General features: G+C 38.5%; 1 protein-coding gene across 1 annotated transcript in view; it reads left to right on the top strand.

The window, feature by feature from the left end:
• The first annotated feature begins 2,963 nt into the window (after positions 1 to 2,963).
• The window catches only part of rad23aa (RAD23 homolog A, nucleotide excision repair protein a), a 29,306-nt gene continuing 12,554 nt past the window's right edge, over positions 2,964 to 19,715 (top strand). Inside the window, exons 1-4 of the mRNA XM_028823899.2 lie at positions 2,964 to 3,225; positions 16,479 to 16,640; positions 17,655 to 17,824; positions 18,949 to 19,007. Coding sequence (XP_028679732.1) covers positions 3,160 to 3,225; positions 16,479 to 16,640; positions 17,655 to 17,824; positions 18,949 to 19,007 — 457 coding nt within the window. The 5' untranslated portion in view covers positions 2,964 to 3,159. The remainder of the gene's footprint in view (positions 3,226 to 16,478; positions 16,641 to 17,654; positions 17,825 to 18,948; positions 19,008 to 19,715) is intronic.

The following is a 19,715-nucleotide window of genomic DNA, read 5'->3' as shown; positions in this document are numbered from 1 at the left end:
AATCCTATCACTAGGAAAATACACGTTGTCGTAATGAACTGGGTGTCATGTATGTTAAATAGTTTCATACTCATTATTTTCTTTAGGTTTTAACCAAATCTTTATAGGTACAGTACTTATTAAGTATATCATACTTATTAAATGTTTTCACAGGTGGTCATTAGTGTTATGTGAAGGTGATGTGACTTGGATTCTGTTTTTGTTAAAACGGTATCTTGGAGTTTAAGGACAGGATGTTACTGATAAGACAATTAATGATCTCTGTAAGCAATAAAGCTGATAAATGTTTGCTAACTAAGGGTCACAAAACAGTCACCAGACATGACCCAGTTCTTGTTGGTATGAACTAAGCAGTTTGACATTGATTTATGGAATGGCAAGAGTTGGGGAAAAGATCTTCAAGCTATATAGAGTGCTCATTGTGTTATTGGGGACTTTAATGTTAAAGTTCTAGATCAGCATTAAAGCTATTAAAAATCTCCTTTTGCCAAATTAAGATGTTGTGACTTATTTTCTTCCACAGTCCTCTCATAAATATTTAGGACATTTGTGAATGGCAGACTAGTGGGGAAGGCAGTTTCAACCCATTTATTTAATACAATACAACTTATTTTTGTATAATGAGTGCAGGCGCAGAGGACTGTGAACCACATTCTCTCGTAAAACACAAGTATAGATTATATTAATTACCAAATACGGAATTAGTTCATATACAGATACAGATTTGTTAAATCACACAAAACGAAATCAACAATATCTCTCCATTCATTACGTTTTGAACTACGGCCAATTGACAACAGAGGAGATGAAAACTTTATGAGAGAAAGTCAAAGGCAAAGTCCAACATGGTCATAGTCCTGGAGTCCTCGGCCAACTGGCTGCTTACCACCTGCTTCTGCCTGTGCTTACCGCAAAAGTGGCATTTGAGGGTGGAAAGTGGAGTGACTGCCCCAGGCCCCGTGCCTAAGGGGGCACCGCTTTTGAGGTCTGCATGTCCCGTTTGAGCGGACTTGTCAAGTTATATTCTCGTTATATTTTGAAAAAGTCCATGTGTTATAGATAGATAGATAGAGTTTATCTTGCAAAAATTTAGCAGAATACTGTAATGAGAAAATTTGGTGTATGTTAGCATTATTTTTATTAAAGTCGCACGCAAGTTTATAAAGTCCACACATACCAGTAACAGTATTTGACGTAACTGGCTCCACGTGGGGTTGGTCAGCCCTAGGCCCCTATGGACGCCTCTGGCTGGCTGTCCAGTCTGATGACAGAATCTTTCCATCAGATGATTCCAAGGCTCCCAGTTTCACAGATGACTTTTCCATGGGCAGGAGTACAGCTTGGAGGTTGGGCAGTGGCACCAAGGGCCAGATGCTGAGAACAGAAGCAGAATAGAGGAGGCTTACTAACAGTTTAAATATATTATATTACATAGATTTTTGACATCGTATCTCTATTATATAAAAAAATCCTGGAATGAGACAAGACTTTTTCAGAAAGATAATTTCACGTCCCACGAGATGAGACTTTGTGCCAAGAGATTTAACCACACCAGGGACCGGAAATAAATGACAAAGAGTAAATGACAAAGTAGAATGTCGTAAAGTGGTTCAAAAACGTTGGTGCAATACACATGCAGAGCAGGTTAGAGATAAAGTGCTAAAATTATTACTCGGTGAAATAATAGAACAGCGAAAAGAGAGCAATATACTGTATGGACATAGGTGATATGACAGAAGTATGTAGATATTGTTCGGATTTAAACTTTAAGGTGGAGACTTGTAGATCATCTAATTCGTGTTGCCTTTAGGGAAAAGTAGTGTTTCTTCCCAATGAAGAGACGTATCCACGAGAATTGAAAGGTTTGTTGTTTGGTGAAAGTGAAATCCACATACGCAAGCAGCAGAGGCGTGAAGTGGGTGGCACGTAGCACAGGCCGGGGGTTAGCGAGCGAAGCGAACAGGGCCTTGTATTACAAACAAACGGAGATACAGTATACACAGTTGATCTGCAGCTCAAGTCAGGGTATTCTAGACTAAAGCAGTTAGTCTTCAGTCCGAGACCAAAAGGGCTCCTTTTGTATCAGCAGTCAGATTCACAGTTTCAGGGCCCTATAACTAAACGATCAAACTCCTACTGTTATTTTTATTAATCTATAGAATATTAAGTATGCCGACATCCTGAGTTTTCAATGTGTGCTCTGGTTTGTAAGTAATGATAATTTCAGATAAGTAAGCAGGGCCATGGCCATAATGCTTTATTTGTTAAAAAGAGTATTTTGAAATCCAGTGTAAGGACTTGAGAACCGGAGTTATGCATTTGTATTTTCTGGTCTGAGCAATGATTCCTGCAGCAGCATTTTGTATTAGCTAAAAGTTGAATAACACATTGCAGTAGTCAATCCTATTAGAAATAAATGCATGAATGAACTTCTCAGTAAGGCAATTAATAACTAAACAAAAAATGAACAGAACAATATTATAAAAAAACAATGAATGATAACGAAAAAAGAACAAAGAAGATGTAAAAATAGAAAATTAAACAAAAGCCAAGGGTTCCTTAACATAAGTTAATATGTGCAACAGAAAATGAATACCTTGGTGAAAATTCATCCATCCATTATCCAACCCACTAATCCACACCTGTGCACACTAACTATATAACAGGAGGCTCTTTCACGTATGCTCCATTGTGTGAATTTACTCTCTCCATTCAATGATACACACTCTTCATTGATATTTATTTCTTGCTATTTCAACGAACTAGCATAACCACATAAACACATATATATATATGTGTGTGTATATACATATATGTTTAACTCGCTCGCCGTTTTATAAAAATTGCATTCTATAAAATGATCTTCATATTCCACGTTTACTTTGGTACGCATCGTTTATTCGCACATGGGTCCCCTATCACGTGACAAAGGTACCGTCCTGCCTGTCGGACTTCACTGACGTCATCGGGAAGATGGCGTCGATGAGATGAGCGCCACTGGATTTATTTTAACTTGGTTGAGTGTGCTGTTTGTTGTACTTCACCATTGCTGACGAGTTCTTTAGCGCACAGTCGGGCGAAAACGTGCTCGTGTGGTCAAAGACCCGAACGGAGTGGACAGGTCTGAGAAGCCGTGAGCGGAACTGGAGCACCAGCGTCATGCAGATCACCTTGAAAACCCTCCAGCAGCAAACTATCAAGATTGACATCGAACCGGAGCAAACGGTGAGCGAGCCGAGCGCAGCGCGTGACAGCCCGCGCGGACGGCGACCCAAAACAAACAGAAGCCGAATTAACACGCGCTGCTCGCCTCGACAATTTCCGCCTCTCGTCATTTGCTAGATAGCTCAATTTATTCGTTTATTTTTGGTGTTTGGTTTGTTTTCCACATGTGGTTTCTTATTGACTCATCGCATTAGTGTGGGTTTACTATAAATAACATTTTTTGTGCCTGCACTTTTTTTAAGCAATCTGTGCGGCTACAGACTCAAGTTCTTTTCTATTTCTAACGCTACGCGAGACATCGTGAAAGTCCTCTTATCGTTTCGTGAGTGGCTAACGCAGGCAATACCCGTTTTTTTTCCCCTGGCCTGTTATTCATTCGTTCCAACAATAATAGCTGAGTCACATCAAACGTTAGAAGTGCCGCTCCGTTACAGCGCGTGGTCTTGTCATCCACTAGCTAACGAAGGCGACTCCGTGTTCCGTAGCCGACGTCACGTGTTCTGTTTGCCCGCCCTCAACCCGGGACCCCTGCCAACCAGCAGCCCTTCTGTGTTCTGAATTTGTCGGAGCCAGCCAACCCATTGTTGGGCGCACGCTTACACCCAGTTCGCGCACCATGGCATGTGGTAGTGAATTAGTGCTGTGGTTCCCAAACTCCATCCTGGGGACTTACCGTGGCTGCAGGTTTTTGTTCCAACCAGATTCACAATCGGTGTTAATAATCGATAACTGACCCTATTGAATTAGTTGGATTTTTTTTTTTACTCTTCTCTTATTCTGTATTCAGAAAAACAACAGTACGGTTTTACATTCATAAGACATTTAGAAATATTTCCAGGTACTTGTGTACTGCATGGACGGCTAGTACCCTTTTCTACTATTTTTTTTTTTTATAAAGCTATAAATGCTTAACTCTCTTTTGTTGTTTTCCGATTATTTTCTCATTTTCCTGTGTAGTTTGCTCCCTTCATTTAACCCTAATATTGTTAATTAACAACCAGCACAGCAGACACCTGGGATAATGATAGCACAACTTCAGTGTCAGACTCACTAATTCGTAAATAATCAATTAAATAACCAGAACACCTGGAAAAGCAGAATAAAAATTGGGTTGAAAATACCGTTAACGACTTAAAAAAAATACATATTCCCCATATACATTTTAATAAAACTCTACCAAACTTAGTTTGTAATTTCTATATTGACACCAAAACACAGAAACTGGAAAATTAATGACTCGCTTAATTAGGCTAAGAGTGCAATGAAAAACGGAAGTTGGTTGGAACAAAAACCTGCAGCCGCAATGGGTCCCCAGGATCGAGTTTGGAAACCACTGAATTAGTGAATCAGATTTGGGGAGCAATAAGTGGAGTATAAAGTGCCCCACAGCATTGGGAGAACATGCAGACTCCACATGGTCAGTGTACATCACAGGGCATCACTTTAGAGTAAGTAGTGCGATGGAGAGGCGGACATTTTAGGGACCGTCATATCTCGACTTGATGTTATTTTGGAGGAAGAAGTTGAAAAAGAAGAATGAGCTTGTTGGGCTGAATTGTTGTAGTGTCCCCTAACATGTGCACATTCGACTTAGATGGGAAAGAAACCCTCTTGCTTGGTAGCTGAGTCATTGTTACATCAGTCCAGTCACTGTCTTTCCTACAATATATTTAAACACTAAGATCTGTTTGTGTGTGTGATTCCACTGATTGGTCAGCAATAGGTAGGTGCAGGTATGAGATATACAACGCATAGGAGGCATGTGACCTACGGCACAGTGAGAGTTGCCTTCAGATTTGGAGAAGTGTAAAAGTAGAAGGGAGACGAGCAAGGCACCTTAAAAATAATGGTAGAGTCTGAGAAGCATCCATCCATCCATTTTCTAACCCGCTGTCTTTATGGAAACACTTTTGATGGAGAGAGCATCGGTCAAGCGTGGTTCAGACACACCATTTTATTCTCTTACCTGATATCGACAGGTTACGTGGCTTGTTTTATATATTTCACAGAGAGTAACATCATAGGGTTCTTTGGACTGTATACACACAGGCCGCTATGTTTAAGAGGATGCAGGTTCTTAGAATATGTGATTTTTCAGATTAACCATCCCCTTAAATAGACTAGTGTTTGCTATTCGGGGCTCTCTTTAAAATAATGTGATTCCTGTCTATCGATCTTCAGTTGTGGATTGACATGATCGGGTGATGAGATCAGCAACGACTGTCTTACCCAATGATTTGAAGACGTATAATGTGACATTGGCTTTAAAATGTATAGTTCATCCTTTCCAGTCCAAAAGATGAGTGCCATGTTGCCAGTGAATTAGGCTAGGGGAAAAGTCAAATGAAGTTGAAATAGGACATTCATTTTTTGAGTTATTTGGCAGGTTTGATGGCACATGTCAATGTATACATTTTAAAATACTGCATCTTCCTGTTACTAGAGACTTTTAGCTAAAAATAAGTCACTAATTTTAGCCTTGTCAAAGATTAGCCTGACAAAATAACATTAAAATGATCAGTTAACAGCATCCCACCTAAGAACTTCGTTTGAATTTGTAGCAAACTAAACCCACTTAATCTATGTGTTTAGTGTCTTGGCACCTTTAAATGGCTTCAGCTTGACAGGTTCAGGGAACCAAATACTTCGAGGAACAGACTCGCTAAATAGTAAATTTGTGGATGAAGTGCTAGTAATGGTAGGTTTATTTATTTATTTACTAGGAGGCTTTACTCGCCAACACCCCCCGGCCTGCGCTATACACCAGCCACTTCGGCTCTCTGCCATTCGCGTATGTGGATTTCACTTTCACCAAACAACGGATCTTTTATTTCTCGTGGATACGCCTCTTCATTGGGAAGATACACTACTTTTCCCTGATGGCAACAAAAATTACATGATCTACAAGTCTCCGGCTTAAAGTTTAAATCCGAACAATCTCTTCTGTCATATCACCTATTTCCATATGTTCGATCTATTTTCGCTGTTCCGTTATTTCACCGAGTAATAATTTCCGTTTGTTTGTGCTAATGCGATCTTTATCATTTTTTTTGAGACTTTTGAATTTTAGTACTTTCATTATTTCTAACCTGCTCTGCATGTGTATTGTGCCAACGTTTTTGAACCTCTTTACGACGTTCTATTTTGTCATCTACTCTGTCTTTTATTTCCGGCCCCAGGCGTTGTTAAATCTCTTGGCACAAAGTCTCATCTTGCGGGACACGAAAGTATCTCTCTGAAAAAGTCATGTCTTGTTCCAGGATTTTTTTGATTATAATAGAGAGATTAACCTTAGGAACTTTAAAGATGTTAAGTTAAGAGGAATAAGGTTCAGTGCCCCCAGTGCCTGGGGAGCCCACCCCAGCTGCCATACTTCATGGGCAAGCCTGTTCAAGTGTTTGTCCTGTGAAAATCCTTGAAGTAATTCATGAAAATTTATTTTGTGATCATTTGTCCTGCCTTGAATAAGCTTGGATCAACTGCCTCCTTCTATTTACTAATGCTGTGAGAAAAACATTTCTTTATTATAAACAGGAATTATCAGTACTTTTGATTTTTCTCTTTATTTCTTTATATTAATATTTTAGATGAACAGTTGTAAGTGGTATTGACACAGAATGAGTTACTATTGGGTAGGGCAACTTGATATTTCTACTTACTCTGTGTTGGCTTATTGTTAATTGGAGCCGTTAATTGACGATCCTGGCTGACACATAATAGAATTGAAGTAAATTCAAAATTAAAATGAAGTAAAATTAATTGTTATAGGCATTATAAATGACAACTAAATTCTGAGATTCATATCGTAGAAAGAAAAATAAATGCTGCAATGTAATTTATAGTACAAACTGAACAGAATGAGGCATCCTGTTGAAAACCATTCTTAATACATAATTCGCCTGCCTCCTCACTCACTCAACTCATGTCTGTCTGAAGCCGAATGCGCAGTCGCCTTCTGCGCAGCTGCCCGAAAAACCTTACGAGACCGACATCCAACCCCAACATCGCAGCAGGCGGCGGATTTATGGCCGCAAAAATTCAAAGAGAAAGGCGACGTCGATGAAAGCTCTAGAGGATTGAAAGGCGATTTCGACTACAGCCTGAGGCCTAATGACGCATTCTGATTCAATTACGCATTCATTCAATACACCTATATCAGGTTTGTGGTGCTTATACTTATTACTATTCCATATTGCACTGGAACATTCATCATTCAATATTATACTATAGGCCTGGAAAATTCATCAACTAACAGTACAAGCCTGGACAGTAATGAGTAAAGCGGACTACAATCATTACAAAACAACTTCTTCGTTACTTATCATTTGTTCTTCATACACTGCTGACACAAACTCGTGCCCGTTTCATCTTAAGTTGTCGAAATGGGCTCTTTGTCTAGTGTTAAGATAAAAGGGAAAAAAACAAAACAGGAAAACCAGCAGCCACAGAGGTCCACCAAGATATACATGAGCAACCCTCATTCAGACCTGGGAGGTGTTTTTCGTACGTGGATTACTCGCTTACCGGATGTAATTGTTGACGATTTGACCTGATCCTGGATCTGTCGGTTTTTTGAAACTCTTGCTGGAAGTGTTGTCATAGCAACACATCCAAATCCGCAAACCTGCTCGGAGCAGGTTTGTTTGATGTAAACAAGGATTAGTTTACACACGTGATCAGTGACGGTGCGTGGAACTCATCCAGTCAGGGCTTCGCCGTTCATAAATGAGCGACCAATTGATATTGGTGCGCAAATTATACGAAGAGAATTTCATATAAAGAGGGTTTTGCGCGATCGGCAAGATCCTTTATTGCCCCCGGAGGAAATTCTGTACGAAAGATACCGCATTAGCCGAGGGGGAATATTGTACCTCAAAGATTTATTAGCTCCGTATATTCGAAGTCAAACTCGGCGAAGTCGGGCTCTCACAACCACACAGACAGTAGGCATTGCTTTGAGGTTTCTTGCAAGCGGCACTTTGTTATATACTGTAGGCGATGCGGAACATCTATCGAAAAGTACAGTTTGTCAGGCAATTCGTAAAGTCTGTTTGGCTCTGAAACATTTCCTTCAGGTTTTCATTGTGTTTCCCGGACACCTGCATGTTCAGACAATAAAAGAGGCGTTTCATGCCATTGCAGGTAGGTAATACACAGGCTAAAACACCCACAGTTCCATAAAGAATCCCGCAAACAGCCTAACATTCTCATTACCAGGATTTCCAAATGTGATTGGGGCACATGGAACTGATCAGAGTGGCGTTTGGTCAAACATTATTTGGAAAATGTACCTCTCCTCCTGATGAATAATCAGACACAGTGTCTTCATCAAATATTTGACCTTCGTTAATATCTCGTTGGTCAGACACAGGTTCAAGGGATATGACATTCCCTGCAACTGACCCAACAAAAAAGAGGGCTATATGGAACATACCTATAGCACACATGGAGGACAAATATGCAATGACCATCCTTTACCTGAAATGAAGTGACCACTGCTTCCTGCCACTGGTTCTGAGGAGGAGCTTCCCCCTGGAATGCCCTCAGAAACAGGGCGATGGGCATTTTGCTGGAGAGCCAACTCTTCTGCGGGGGTTAGGTCTGGACCGCGTGGACCTCCACCTGTTTTTTGCTTGTCTGCCTCCTTATTAGCTTTAACATTAATGTTTTTATATTATATATGATTCTTTATGTCAACAATACTTTAAATAGTTATATACCAATATTTACCAGTTTGAAGTATATTCTTGTACTTCACTTTAACCTGTTCCCATGTTCTCCTTGTGCTCACGTTTGATCTGGAATTATGACATATTAAATAATAATTAATCTGACACATAGGAAATGAAACGCTGCATTCAGTAAGTACAATGTACACTACTTAGTGTTTAATTTTTTCGGCCACTTTTTGCCAGCCGTCTTTTCTGGTCTGGGCTGCTTTTGCAGTGTTACCCCTTATGTATATTAAATCTTGAAATTCTTTGTGTCCTTCGAGTAAAAGTTCTTGCGCCGCATGTGTGAAAAAAAATGCGCTCGTTCTTTCGTCATTTTGTTGCAGCCTATCAAAGACTTGCTGATCATGTTTTCTAGACTCAATATATATGGGCTTTTCACTCAGCGCGGGCACGCGCATTCATCTCGTATGATTAGATCCAACTACACTAATCTAATACACAGCTGCGTTTGAAAAACCGACTTATCTGGATGAGTTTCACTGGCATTATCTCATCCAAGATGAGGCACCTGATCTAGGATGGTTTAAGCGACGTACGAAAAATACCCCCCAGGGGGGTATTTTTCGTACCTGGTTTTACTCGTTTAGCCGGATGTAATTGTTGACGATTTGACCTGATCCTGGATCTGTCAGTTTTTGAAACTCTTGCTGGATGTGTTGTCATAGCAACACATCCAAATCCTCAAACCTGCTCGGAGCAGGTTTGTTTGATGTAAACAAGGATTAGCTCACACAGGTAATCAGTGTCCGTTCATGGAATTCATTCAGTCATGGCTTCACCGTTCATTAATGAGTGACCAATTGATATCGGTACGCAAATTATAAGAAGAGAATTTCATATAGAGAGTGTTTTGCGCGATCGGCAAGCTCCTTTATTGCTCCCGGAGGAAATTCTTTTCGAAAGATACCGCTTTAGCCGAGGGGGAATATTGTACCTCAAAAATTTATTAGGACCTTATATTTGAAGTCAAACTCCGCGAAGTCAGGCTCTCACAACCACACAGACAGTATGCATTGCTTTGAGGTTTTTTGCAAGCGGCATTTTTTTTTATATACTGTAGGCGATGTGGAAAATCTATCTAACTGTGCAGTTTGCCAGGCAATTCGTAAAGTCTGTTTTGCTCTGAAATATTTCCTTCGGGTTTTCAGTGTTTTCTGGACACCTGCATGTGCAGACAATAAAAGAGGCGTTTCATGCCATTGCAGGTAGGCAACACACAGGCAAAAACTCCCACAGTTCCATATAGAATCTCACTTTCAGCCTAACATTCTCATTTCCCAGGATTTCCAAATGTGATTGAAATCACACAGTGTCTTCATCAAATATTTGACCTTTGTCAATATCTCATTGGTCAGACACAGGTTCTAGGGATATGACATTCCCTGCAACTCACCCATCCAAAAAAGAGGGCTATATGGAACATACATATTGCACACTTTGAGAGCAAATATATGCAATGACCATCCTTTACCTGAAATGAAGTGACCACTGCATTCTGCCACTGGTTCTGAGGAGGAGCTTCCCCCTGGAATGCCCTCAGAAACGGGGCGATGGGCATTTTGCTGGAGAGCCAACTCTTCTGCAGGGGTTAGGTCTGGACCGCGTGTACCTCTACCTGTTTTTTGCTTGTTTGCCTTCTTATTAGCTTTAAAATTAATGTTCTTTACATAATATATGATTCTTTATGTCCACAATTCTTTAAATAGTTATATACCAATTTTTACCAGTTTGAAGTATATTCTTGTACTTCACTTTAACCTGTTCCCGTGTTCTCTTTGTGCTCACGTTTGATCTGGAATTATGACATATTAAATAATAATTAACCTGACACATAGGAAATAAAATGCTGCTTTCAGTAAGTACGATGCACATGCGTTTAATTTGTCGGCCACTTTTTGCCAGCCGTCTTTTCTGGTTTGGGCTGCTTTTGCAGTGTTACCCCTTGTGCATATTAAATCTTGAAATCCTTTGACTAACTAATTAACTAACACACACACACACAGCTTGTGTGGAAAAAAAATGCGCCCGTTCTTTCATCATTTTGTTGCAGCCTATCAAAGACTTGCTGATCATGTTTTCTAGACTCAATATATATGGGCTTTTCACTCAGTGCGGGCGCGCGCATTCATCTCGGATGATTAGATCCAGCTAGACTAATCTACTACATGGCTGCGTTTGAAAAACCGACTTATCCTGGATGAGTTTCACCGGCATTAACTCATCCAAGATCAGATGCCTGATCTTGGATGATTTAAGCGACGTACGGAAAAAAACCCCTGTTTGTGTCCTAGTGGTGGGCGCTGTTGACTCACTGTGACAGTGTCCTGCTTCTGAGGGATTTCTCCAGGTACTCTTGCTTTCCTATGTCATGTCAGGATGTGCAGGTCACACTGTTTGGCGACTCTAAGATGGCCTGTTATGTTTGTGAGTGCACAACTGTGTTCTAGAACTCAACTTAGATTATTTGATTGCTTGTATTGGTCTGTTAACACATGCAGAGACAATCTGCAGTACAAAATTGCTGGGTGCCGATACGTTTTCACACAAGTCTGTTTAGAAGGCAAAACAAGAAAAGACTGGAAACCTGCAGCCTCCATGGTCCCTGGGACAGAATTAAACTTTTTATTATTAGTCACCAGTTTTAATTTTATGACTAATTCTAGAAATTGGTTAGCTGTGTGTGGGGGCGGTCGTGAGTTTTGATTGGTTAGCTTTATGTGGGGGAGGCTGTGAGTTTTTTCATGGCTGCAGGTGGCAGCTCTGCCAATCACTTAGTCACATGCTGATGTCTACATACTTGTTTTATTTTGTATTTTTCAGGTACATTCTGATGCAGAAAACCCTTAAACACATTCATATATAACCTTATTACAATACGCCTTGCTCTCTTCTGAACTTTCTATTCAATTTTCTCCATTTTAATTTCAAATTTGTATTCTGCCCTTTTCTCTTGCCCCTATTCTTTCTCTGCCTTCTTCAACCCGGGGAGTAGTTAACGAAGGCTCAAGAGCCACCTTGTTGTGTATCTTGCATTTTATATTGTTCTATGGAATTAACATACGCTTGATTTTATGTGTTGTATACATTTATTGGTCACATTTAGTGATTTATTGCTTGTTTCTTTAAGAAAAGGGTTGCCGGAATCCACAGCCTGACTGGGCAGAAGTGGGTGCAAAGTATAAACCAACCCTGTAGAAGATGCCAGATAATCATTTAGCACACTCTGGCATACTGGGACAATTTCACGTCACCAGAGGCAGTTGAATAGCATCAGCTCTTGGTATTTTCTGGCCTGAAGTAGCTGCAGTTAATCAGAGGTTCTTTACTGGTGTTGGATTGAACTGCTAGATTTTTAAGATCACTTATTTTCTTGCATCTGAACTCGGTCACTGAATGTACAATTAATTGACAATATTAAATTACTAGACACTGTTAAAGGAGTACTCTCCCCAAAAATATTATCAAATGCTGGTCAACAGCAAATGATATCGACAACGTGCAAAAAAAGTCTCATTATTCGTGTGTTATAATCCACATGTCAAGTTATCCAGTTGTGTGCCAATGCTGGACAACAGTAAGCCACATCAAAAATATCCATGAAAGAAATCTCGCATTACTTGTGTCGCATAATCCACATGTCAAGTCATCCAGTCAGATGCTCACAATGTGCAAAACACATGCATTTTTTTTGCTAAAATATTATGAAATAAATACTTTAGGAAAACTAGAGTAGTGCACAAACAGAGAATGTGTTTAAACAGGATTACACTTTTGAATTGAGAGCATTTGACTGGATGACTTGACATGTGGATTATGTGACACGATTAATGTGAGATTTCTTTTATGGATGTTTTTGATGTGGTTTACTGTTGTCCAGCATTGGTTTCCGTAGACTCCTATTCTATTAGAAGCTTTGTTATTTCTGTTCTCCATGAAATAATGAGTTTCAAAATCTTTCACAGCTTTTATTTCAGAATCACATGAGGTAACATAAAAAAAAATATGATAATTTCTGGGTGGAGTATCCCTTTTAACATTTATAGTGCATTCACACAATGTAAGGCTACATTTAAACATTTTATTTAAATTTTGTACACTAAAGTTTTTATGTGCAGTTGTACATTCAGCAACAGATTTTAAAAAAATACCTCAGTGAAATCACTTTTGCCTCTTCCAAGTTGACTGGACCTCATCATTTAAATAAAACTTTTTTTTGGAACTGTGGTTAATTGGACCAGCATACACTCAGTCTGCAATTAGCATTAGCCGTAAATAGGAAACCTGCACAAACTGGTGGACTAACGTCAGGCTTATTTATCTGTGAGAGTTCCAACATTCCTTTACCATTCTGGCAGAATGTTTCTTTATGGGAACAAAGATGTGACCTACACTAAAGTTAAAGAAAAAAAAATTAATGTTTGCTCATGAATATACAGAGTAAGTTTCAACTTGAACATCTGGAAAGCCTCATAAGAGCGTAGGGGAGAGGAGACCTTTTTGCTGTTGATCAGCTATTCTGATGTGCTAAATGTTTTCCAGTGCTAGTAACTGTGGTGTTATGGACCTCTGGTGGCTAAGGAGTTGGACTGTCGTAAACCAGTGCATTGAGACACTAACACTGTTTTCAGTTGTTGTAAAAAAAAAAAAAAAATGATTAGGTCTTTCTTGTTTATAGCTTACTTTGGATAGGAAATGTTGGCTAATTTATACATGTTAGTGATTCTCTCTTCCTATTAGACAATTTTTACTTTTTTACGTCTTTGTTCATTGTTGCCTGATTAGATATTGTGTCCTAGTGTAGTGTTTCTTAACCCATGAGTTACTGGGCTTCCTAGAAAAAAATCAGTGATCGCTTTAATGTTTTATGGGGCTGCTGATTGCAGATTTCAATTCTGCATCCAATCAACAGGACATTTCGCTCCTGCATATTGAGGAATTGAAAAGATTGACATAAGTCGGTAATGTGCAACTGACAACCTGCTTTACACTGCACACTTCATTAAGGGTGTACTCAAACTAGGCACATTTGTTCCGTGCCATGCCTAAGCGTGATTGTCCCCACTCCCCCGCTGGCCTGCACCTACACTACGCTTAATGTTCTGTGCCCAGGCACGCTTTCGTCATGACCATGAGACCTCGCGTAAAGCCAAAACAAGATCCAAGCACAGTGACAGCATGCATGTCAAAATGGTTTCACTTATTTTGTGGCTGTTTTGGAGTCGGGTAGGGCAGGATGACTCTCTGCACTCTTACAGATTTATTGAGTGTGCCATGCAGCGTTTTGGTGTTAATCATGTTGCACATACGAGAAGATTTATATGGTGACATGAAGTTAAGGGAGGAATTTGCAGCTTTTCTTGCCAACTACAACTCACGTTCATGTGTAAGGTGAGAATAGAAACCTGTTTTTAGCTCAAATGGTATTGAATGAAATGAAAATTGCACTATCTGACTTGTCGCATCATTGACATCATGTCTGTTTTCCGTGCTCGAGCACGTTTAGTGATCACACTGTTCTCAAATCCTACTGAACCATGCTTGGGCCCACCTTTTCCAAGCCGACCAGGGCATGGTACGGTTGGCCCGGCACAAAGCGATCACACTAGTGAAACGAAGTAGACTTTAGGGGGTTACGTGCAGATAAACATGTTCAGGCACTGTGTGAGTACACCCTAAGAAGGCCAGCAGCCATGGACCAGTTATTCAAATGCCCACTAGCATCACCCTGTCCAGACTCTTCCAATTCTGTATCAGCCTCACAGGATTAATCACAAAAACCTGAACTAAGAAGAAATGTTAAAAGAACATAAAGTACAACCCAGATTTTATGAAGTATAGAATTACTTTTACTGCAAAGAGTGGAGAGCCGTGACCTTGGTGTGCTACCACCAAGTGAAAGCATACAGACATTTGGTAGCAAAGCGTGGTACTTACAGAAGTAAATCATTTGACTTTTTCAAATAAAAATCTTAAGGCTTCACAAAAACATTCTAGTGTTTGTACAACACCCCAAAAGGAATGCTACTTATTGTCTCATTGCACTTCAAATTGCCAAATATCAAAAGGCACACACAATTGCAGAACAGCACATCCTGCCTTGTGCATTGAAGTCCTAGACAAGTCAGCCACCTGCAAACTAAAACACATTAATCTCTGTACTCTCTTCACATAGCCCTGATTCTGACAAACCTGCGAAAATCAGACAAGTCTGGGCACCCATGAAAAAGACAGATGGACGCTAAATTTGATTCAGTATTAAACACCTGTGTGTTGTTGTTTTTGAAGTACTATCTGTATTTCATTTATTATATACATTATATTTAAATGTTGAATATGTATTTACTGTTATGTTATTGTTTGCTATTCAGGGGAGAATGTTGCCTAGTTTACATTAAAATTAATGCTAATAAAAGGTTATCACTGAATAAAAATAGTTAAGTGTGCTAAGGCCAAAAAGGTTGAGCTCCTCTGACCTAGCAGTTGATTTGTTGGGCAGTAGACCTTCAAGCTGCTGTTTCACATTAAATTTCACATGTGAGCTGGATGTATGTCTATGGTAAATAAAAATAAAATAATAAAAAAACTATCTCTTGCGCAGTTACAGTTCTGTACTATACTTCCATACTGTCTCTCTATTATATAAACAAAATCCTGGGACAAGACGTGACTTTTTAGCATGGGACGAGACATGACTTTTTCAGAGAGATACTTTCAAGTCCTGCGAAACGAGACTTTGTACCAAGAGATTTAACCACGTCCAGGGATGGAAATAAATGACAAAGAGTAGATGACAAGTAGAACGTCATAAAGAATTCAAAAACGTTGGCGCGATACATATGAAGATCAGGTTAGAGATTATGAAAGTAGTAAAATTCAAAAGTCTCAAAAAAAAAATGATAGTAACGTTAGCGCAAACAAATGGAAATTATTACTTGGTGAAATAACGGAACAGTGAAAAGAGTTTGAATATATTGTTTGGATTTAAACTTTAAGTCAGAGACTTGTAGATTGTTTAATTCGTGTTGCCATCAGGGAAAAGTCGTGTTTCTTCCCAGTGAAGAGGCGTATCCGCGAGAAGTAAATGATTTGTTGCTCGGTGAAAGTGAAATGCAGAGACATGAAGTGGCTGGTGTGTAGTGCAGGACGGGGGGTTGGCGAGCGAAGCAAGCAGGGGGCAAAACCCCCTAGCCTTCAACAAGAACAAGGGAATGCATTTGGAAACATATTAAGTTCAGATTTTGCCCAAATGTTACAAAGTTTTTCATCACACAAAGACCTATAGGCACATGGAGTAAGTAACCAGGTAGTGTAGTAGAAAGTAGACCTTTAGGGACCTTCAAAACATAACGTGATGCTATTTTGGAGAATTTGGATGGATAAGATTAGTGAGGTTTTTTTTTGTTTTTGACCGAATGGTGCATTTTTGTCAAAATTTAATACAGAATACCGTAAGTTTAAACAGGAATTATTCTTACAGAAAATATTTAAGGCTGATTTTTTCACTTCTTGGTTCAATAGGTTAAAGACTTGAAGGAGAAGATTGAAGCAGAGAAGGGGAAAGAATGCTTCCCTGTTGCAGGCCAAAAACTGATTTATGCTGGAAAAATCCTGCAGGATGACACACCCATCAAAGATTATAAAATAGATGAGAAGAACTTTGTAGTGGTTATGGTGGCAAAGGTACCGTGCAATTGTATATGTGTGCTTGCGTTCTGATATTTTAGTAATTTTTATAAATGTATAATCAATTGACTCTACATTGAAATGGTTTTATTTAGACAGCTGTTTTAACAGATTTTTTTATTTATTTGGTCATCTTTTGGTTTTAAAAGATTTGGTTATCTAGATTTATTTTTTTTGATCAGTGACCTAATTAGACTGTTGATCAAATTATTGCTTCACAGTACTTGGGCCCTTGTTTGGCTCTTGATGTTTTCGCCCTCTCTGCCTGCTTAGCTCCTGCCAGTATGCAAAGCCATGCAGTTATGTTGATTGATGACTGTAATGTGACCTGCTTTTAATAATCATGAGTGACTATGTCCTGTGATGTGATGACATACCATCCATGGCGTAATGCCTATTGCTACAAGAATAATCTCTAGTTCCATGTGATGCTAAAGTTTGAACCGTGGGGAGGTGGTGGTTTTGAGAAAATCGGATTTTTTTTTTAATTTGCACAGAACTGTAAGTTTTCAGTATTTCATAGCCCTTCATTCTAAATTTGCCTTTAGTGTTTTCGTGTTTGTATAGCTCATTGAACTAAATAGAAATGAAAACATGTTTTCACTTCCTTATGTTGCAATAGGGTCACCCTGTTTTTGTCAGTGTGTATCACTGCTTCATATTTTTTTTTTAGTATATCTTTTGTTTGATAGTTATCCATTGCAGTATTTTTCTAAACCTCATTAATAAGCACATAACGTAACAGGAGAGCATTTTGAATCATGGTAGTTTAAACTGAATGACTTTTTTAGCTTTTGCTGCTAGCCTGTTGTTTCAAAAAGGTGTTAACTTTTGTCAGGAATAAAGTTTTTCTTGAGTGTATTAAAATGAAATGAGTCAAAAGTGTATGCTTTCCTTCTCCCATTGTAACTGCTAACGTGCTTATTCTGCTAGTAGTTAGCTCATTTCAAAACGCTCACAAATTACTAACAGGAAAATACTGCATCATTTCTTGTTTTTGACCATTAATAGCCAAAATCTGCTTCAGCTGCACAGTCTAAGTCAACAGATGTGGTCAGAGTTCCTCTACAGGAATGTCCCGTTGTACAACCCCTTGTACCAACCCCAGCAGCAATACCCATCCCTCCTGATGAAGACAAACAAAAAGAGCAGAGTCCTCCTGCTCAGTCTGAGTCAGACAGGTAACGTGGGAATCTTTTATGTAACAATAAGTATATGGTAAAAGATATGATTAGAGAATTTTTCTGTTAGTGTTAAAAATCTGTTCCCATATTCCATATTATTGAACCAATTTCAAGGCTTTTGTGACATTGTCATCATTTTGCAGGTTTCATGTTTCAATGAAAATACCTTTACATACATAACATATGAGTATTCAGCAAATAAAGTAGGGGGATTCATTTTTTTCATAATCCTTCAAGCACATTTTGGGTTTTAATCTTGATATGGTGTTGTATTGAGCTTTAGTAAGCTTTTTGTAATGTGCTAATTCAACTGGGGCCACATACCAATGTTTATAAGGTCCTTATTGTCACATGTACAGAGTGCAGGGAAATTCATATTTTCATGTTGCTACTCTGCAGTGCAATGATTAAAGAGTAGAACTACCTTACTTTAAACTTACTTTAAATAACTTACCTGAAAACTTCTGTCTTAACCCTAAACATCTCTGAATTAAAATTACAATTTTTTGATTTTATTAATACTTCAAAAACTGCTCTTGCGCAGAGTGTGTGAAATACCTTAAATGAAAGTAACAGGTTGTGTTACATTAAGTATGTGATACACTTAATTATAGGTCAACTGCTCTATCTTTGTAAAAATAAAAATAAACACTGGAGTTAAGGTTAATTTGTGTCTTGACAACACAGAATTTAATGACACTACCTTTTAATGTAGCCGATTGCTGAAGTTGGTAGGACCCATCTGAAATCATTTAAAGGTGATTTCAGAGGGTCTCTTGTAATCAGTCTTATAGCCATGCTGGTTTATATTCAGTAGCACTGCAGAAATAAAAGATGAGATGTACCATATATAGCTGGGCAGCAATGCATTTCTTTGTTACTTTCATTATATATTTTATGAAAAATGCAGATTATGGCAGTTGTTAGTGCATAAGCACTCAACCTTTTTGACGCACATTTACCTTACTATGTGTAGCAGAATTTGAGAATTGCATTACTGTTGCGGTATACTTTATGCTAGAGCCTTTTAATTGTAGGTTTCTGGAAACAATTTGTTTTCCTGTTACACATCTGTGTATTTGGTTTTGCTTTAAATTTTTTTAATTTTGTGTTTTTTAAAGTGTTAGTGTTACTTCGTCTTCAGAAGGTGCTGTGAGACAAGATGCTTCTTCAGCACTAGGTAAGTGGTAATTGAGACAGTAATTATAGCCATACGCATGCTTCTTGAGGAAAGCTATATTCACATTCTGCTTCCTATCACAAAGCACTTTGTGTATGGCAAAGGTGCTATATAAATAATGTGTCATTATTAATATTACAATGTATACTATTAAGACCCTGAATTTTTACTTTTTTTTTTTTTGGACATTCTATTATTTTACACTTGAGCCTTCTTTCTTGTGTAATATCTATATCTGGCTCAGAATAGTCAAGTTTGTTGGAATATTATCAAACTATAGTGTATGACTATTGCTTTAAGATGAGAGAGTTCAGCTGTATCGCACCTATGTAGAGTCTTTACAGAAACAACATATTGTAACAAATAAAAATTCTGCACTTTCCATCTTGGATTTTTTTTATATTAGTATGTACTATAGATGAGGCAGTTCTAAAAAGAAAGCCACAGATTCATTTTTGTCCAGCAGAAAAATAAAGTTTACTTTTGATTAATGATTCTTTACTAAAATACGACAAAACGTTAGTCTTTATTTAATAAAAATGTAAAGAGTTTATAAAGTAAATAGATTTTTAAATACATGGTTGTTTGAATTCCATATATACCTTCATGTGAGCCACAGTACAGCTGAAGTAAATAAATTGGCTTCATTGAGCTACAAGAACAATAAAAAGTAAGTTCATTTGTTAATTTCAACGTTGCGTATCCATG

This window comes from Erpetoichthys calabaricus, chromosome 17 (assembly GCF_900747795.2).
Source record: "Erpetoichthys calabaricus chromosome 17, fErpCal1.3, whole genome shotgun sequence".
Classification (NCBI taxonomy): Eukaryota; Metazoa; Chordata; class Cladistia; order Polypteriformes; family Polypteridae; genus Erpetoichthys; species Erpetoichthys calabaricus.
The sequence above is the reverse complement of the archived record's forward strand: the minus strand, read 5'-3'. Positions and strand labels throughout refer to the sequence as shown.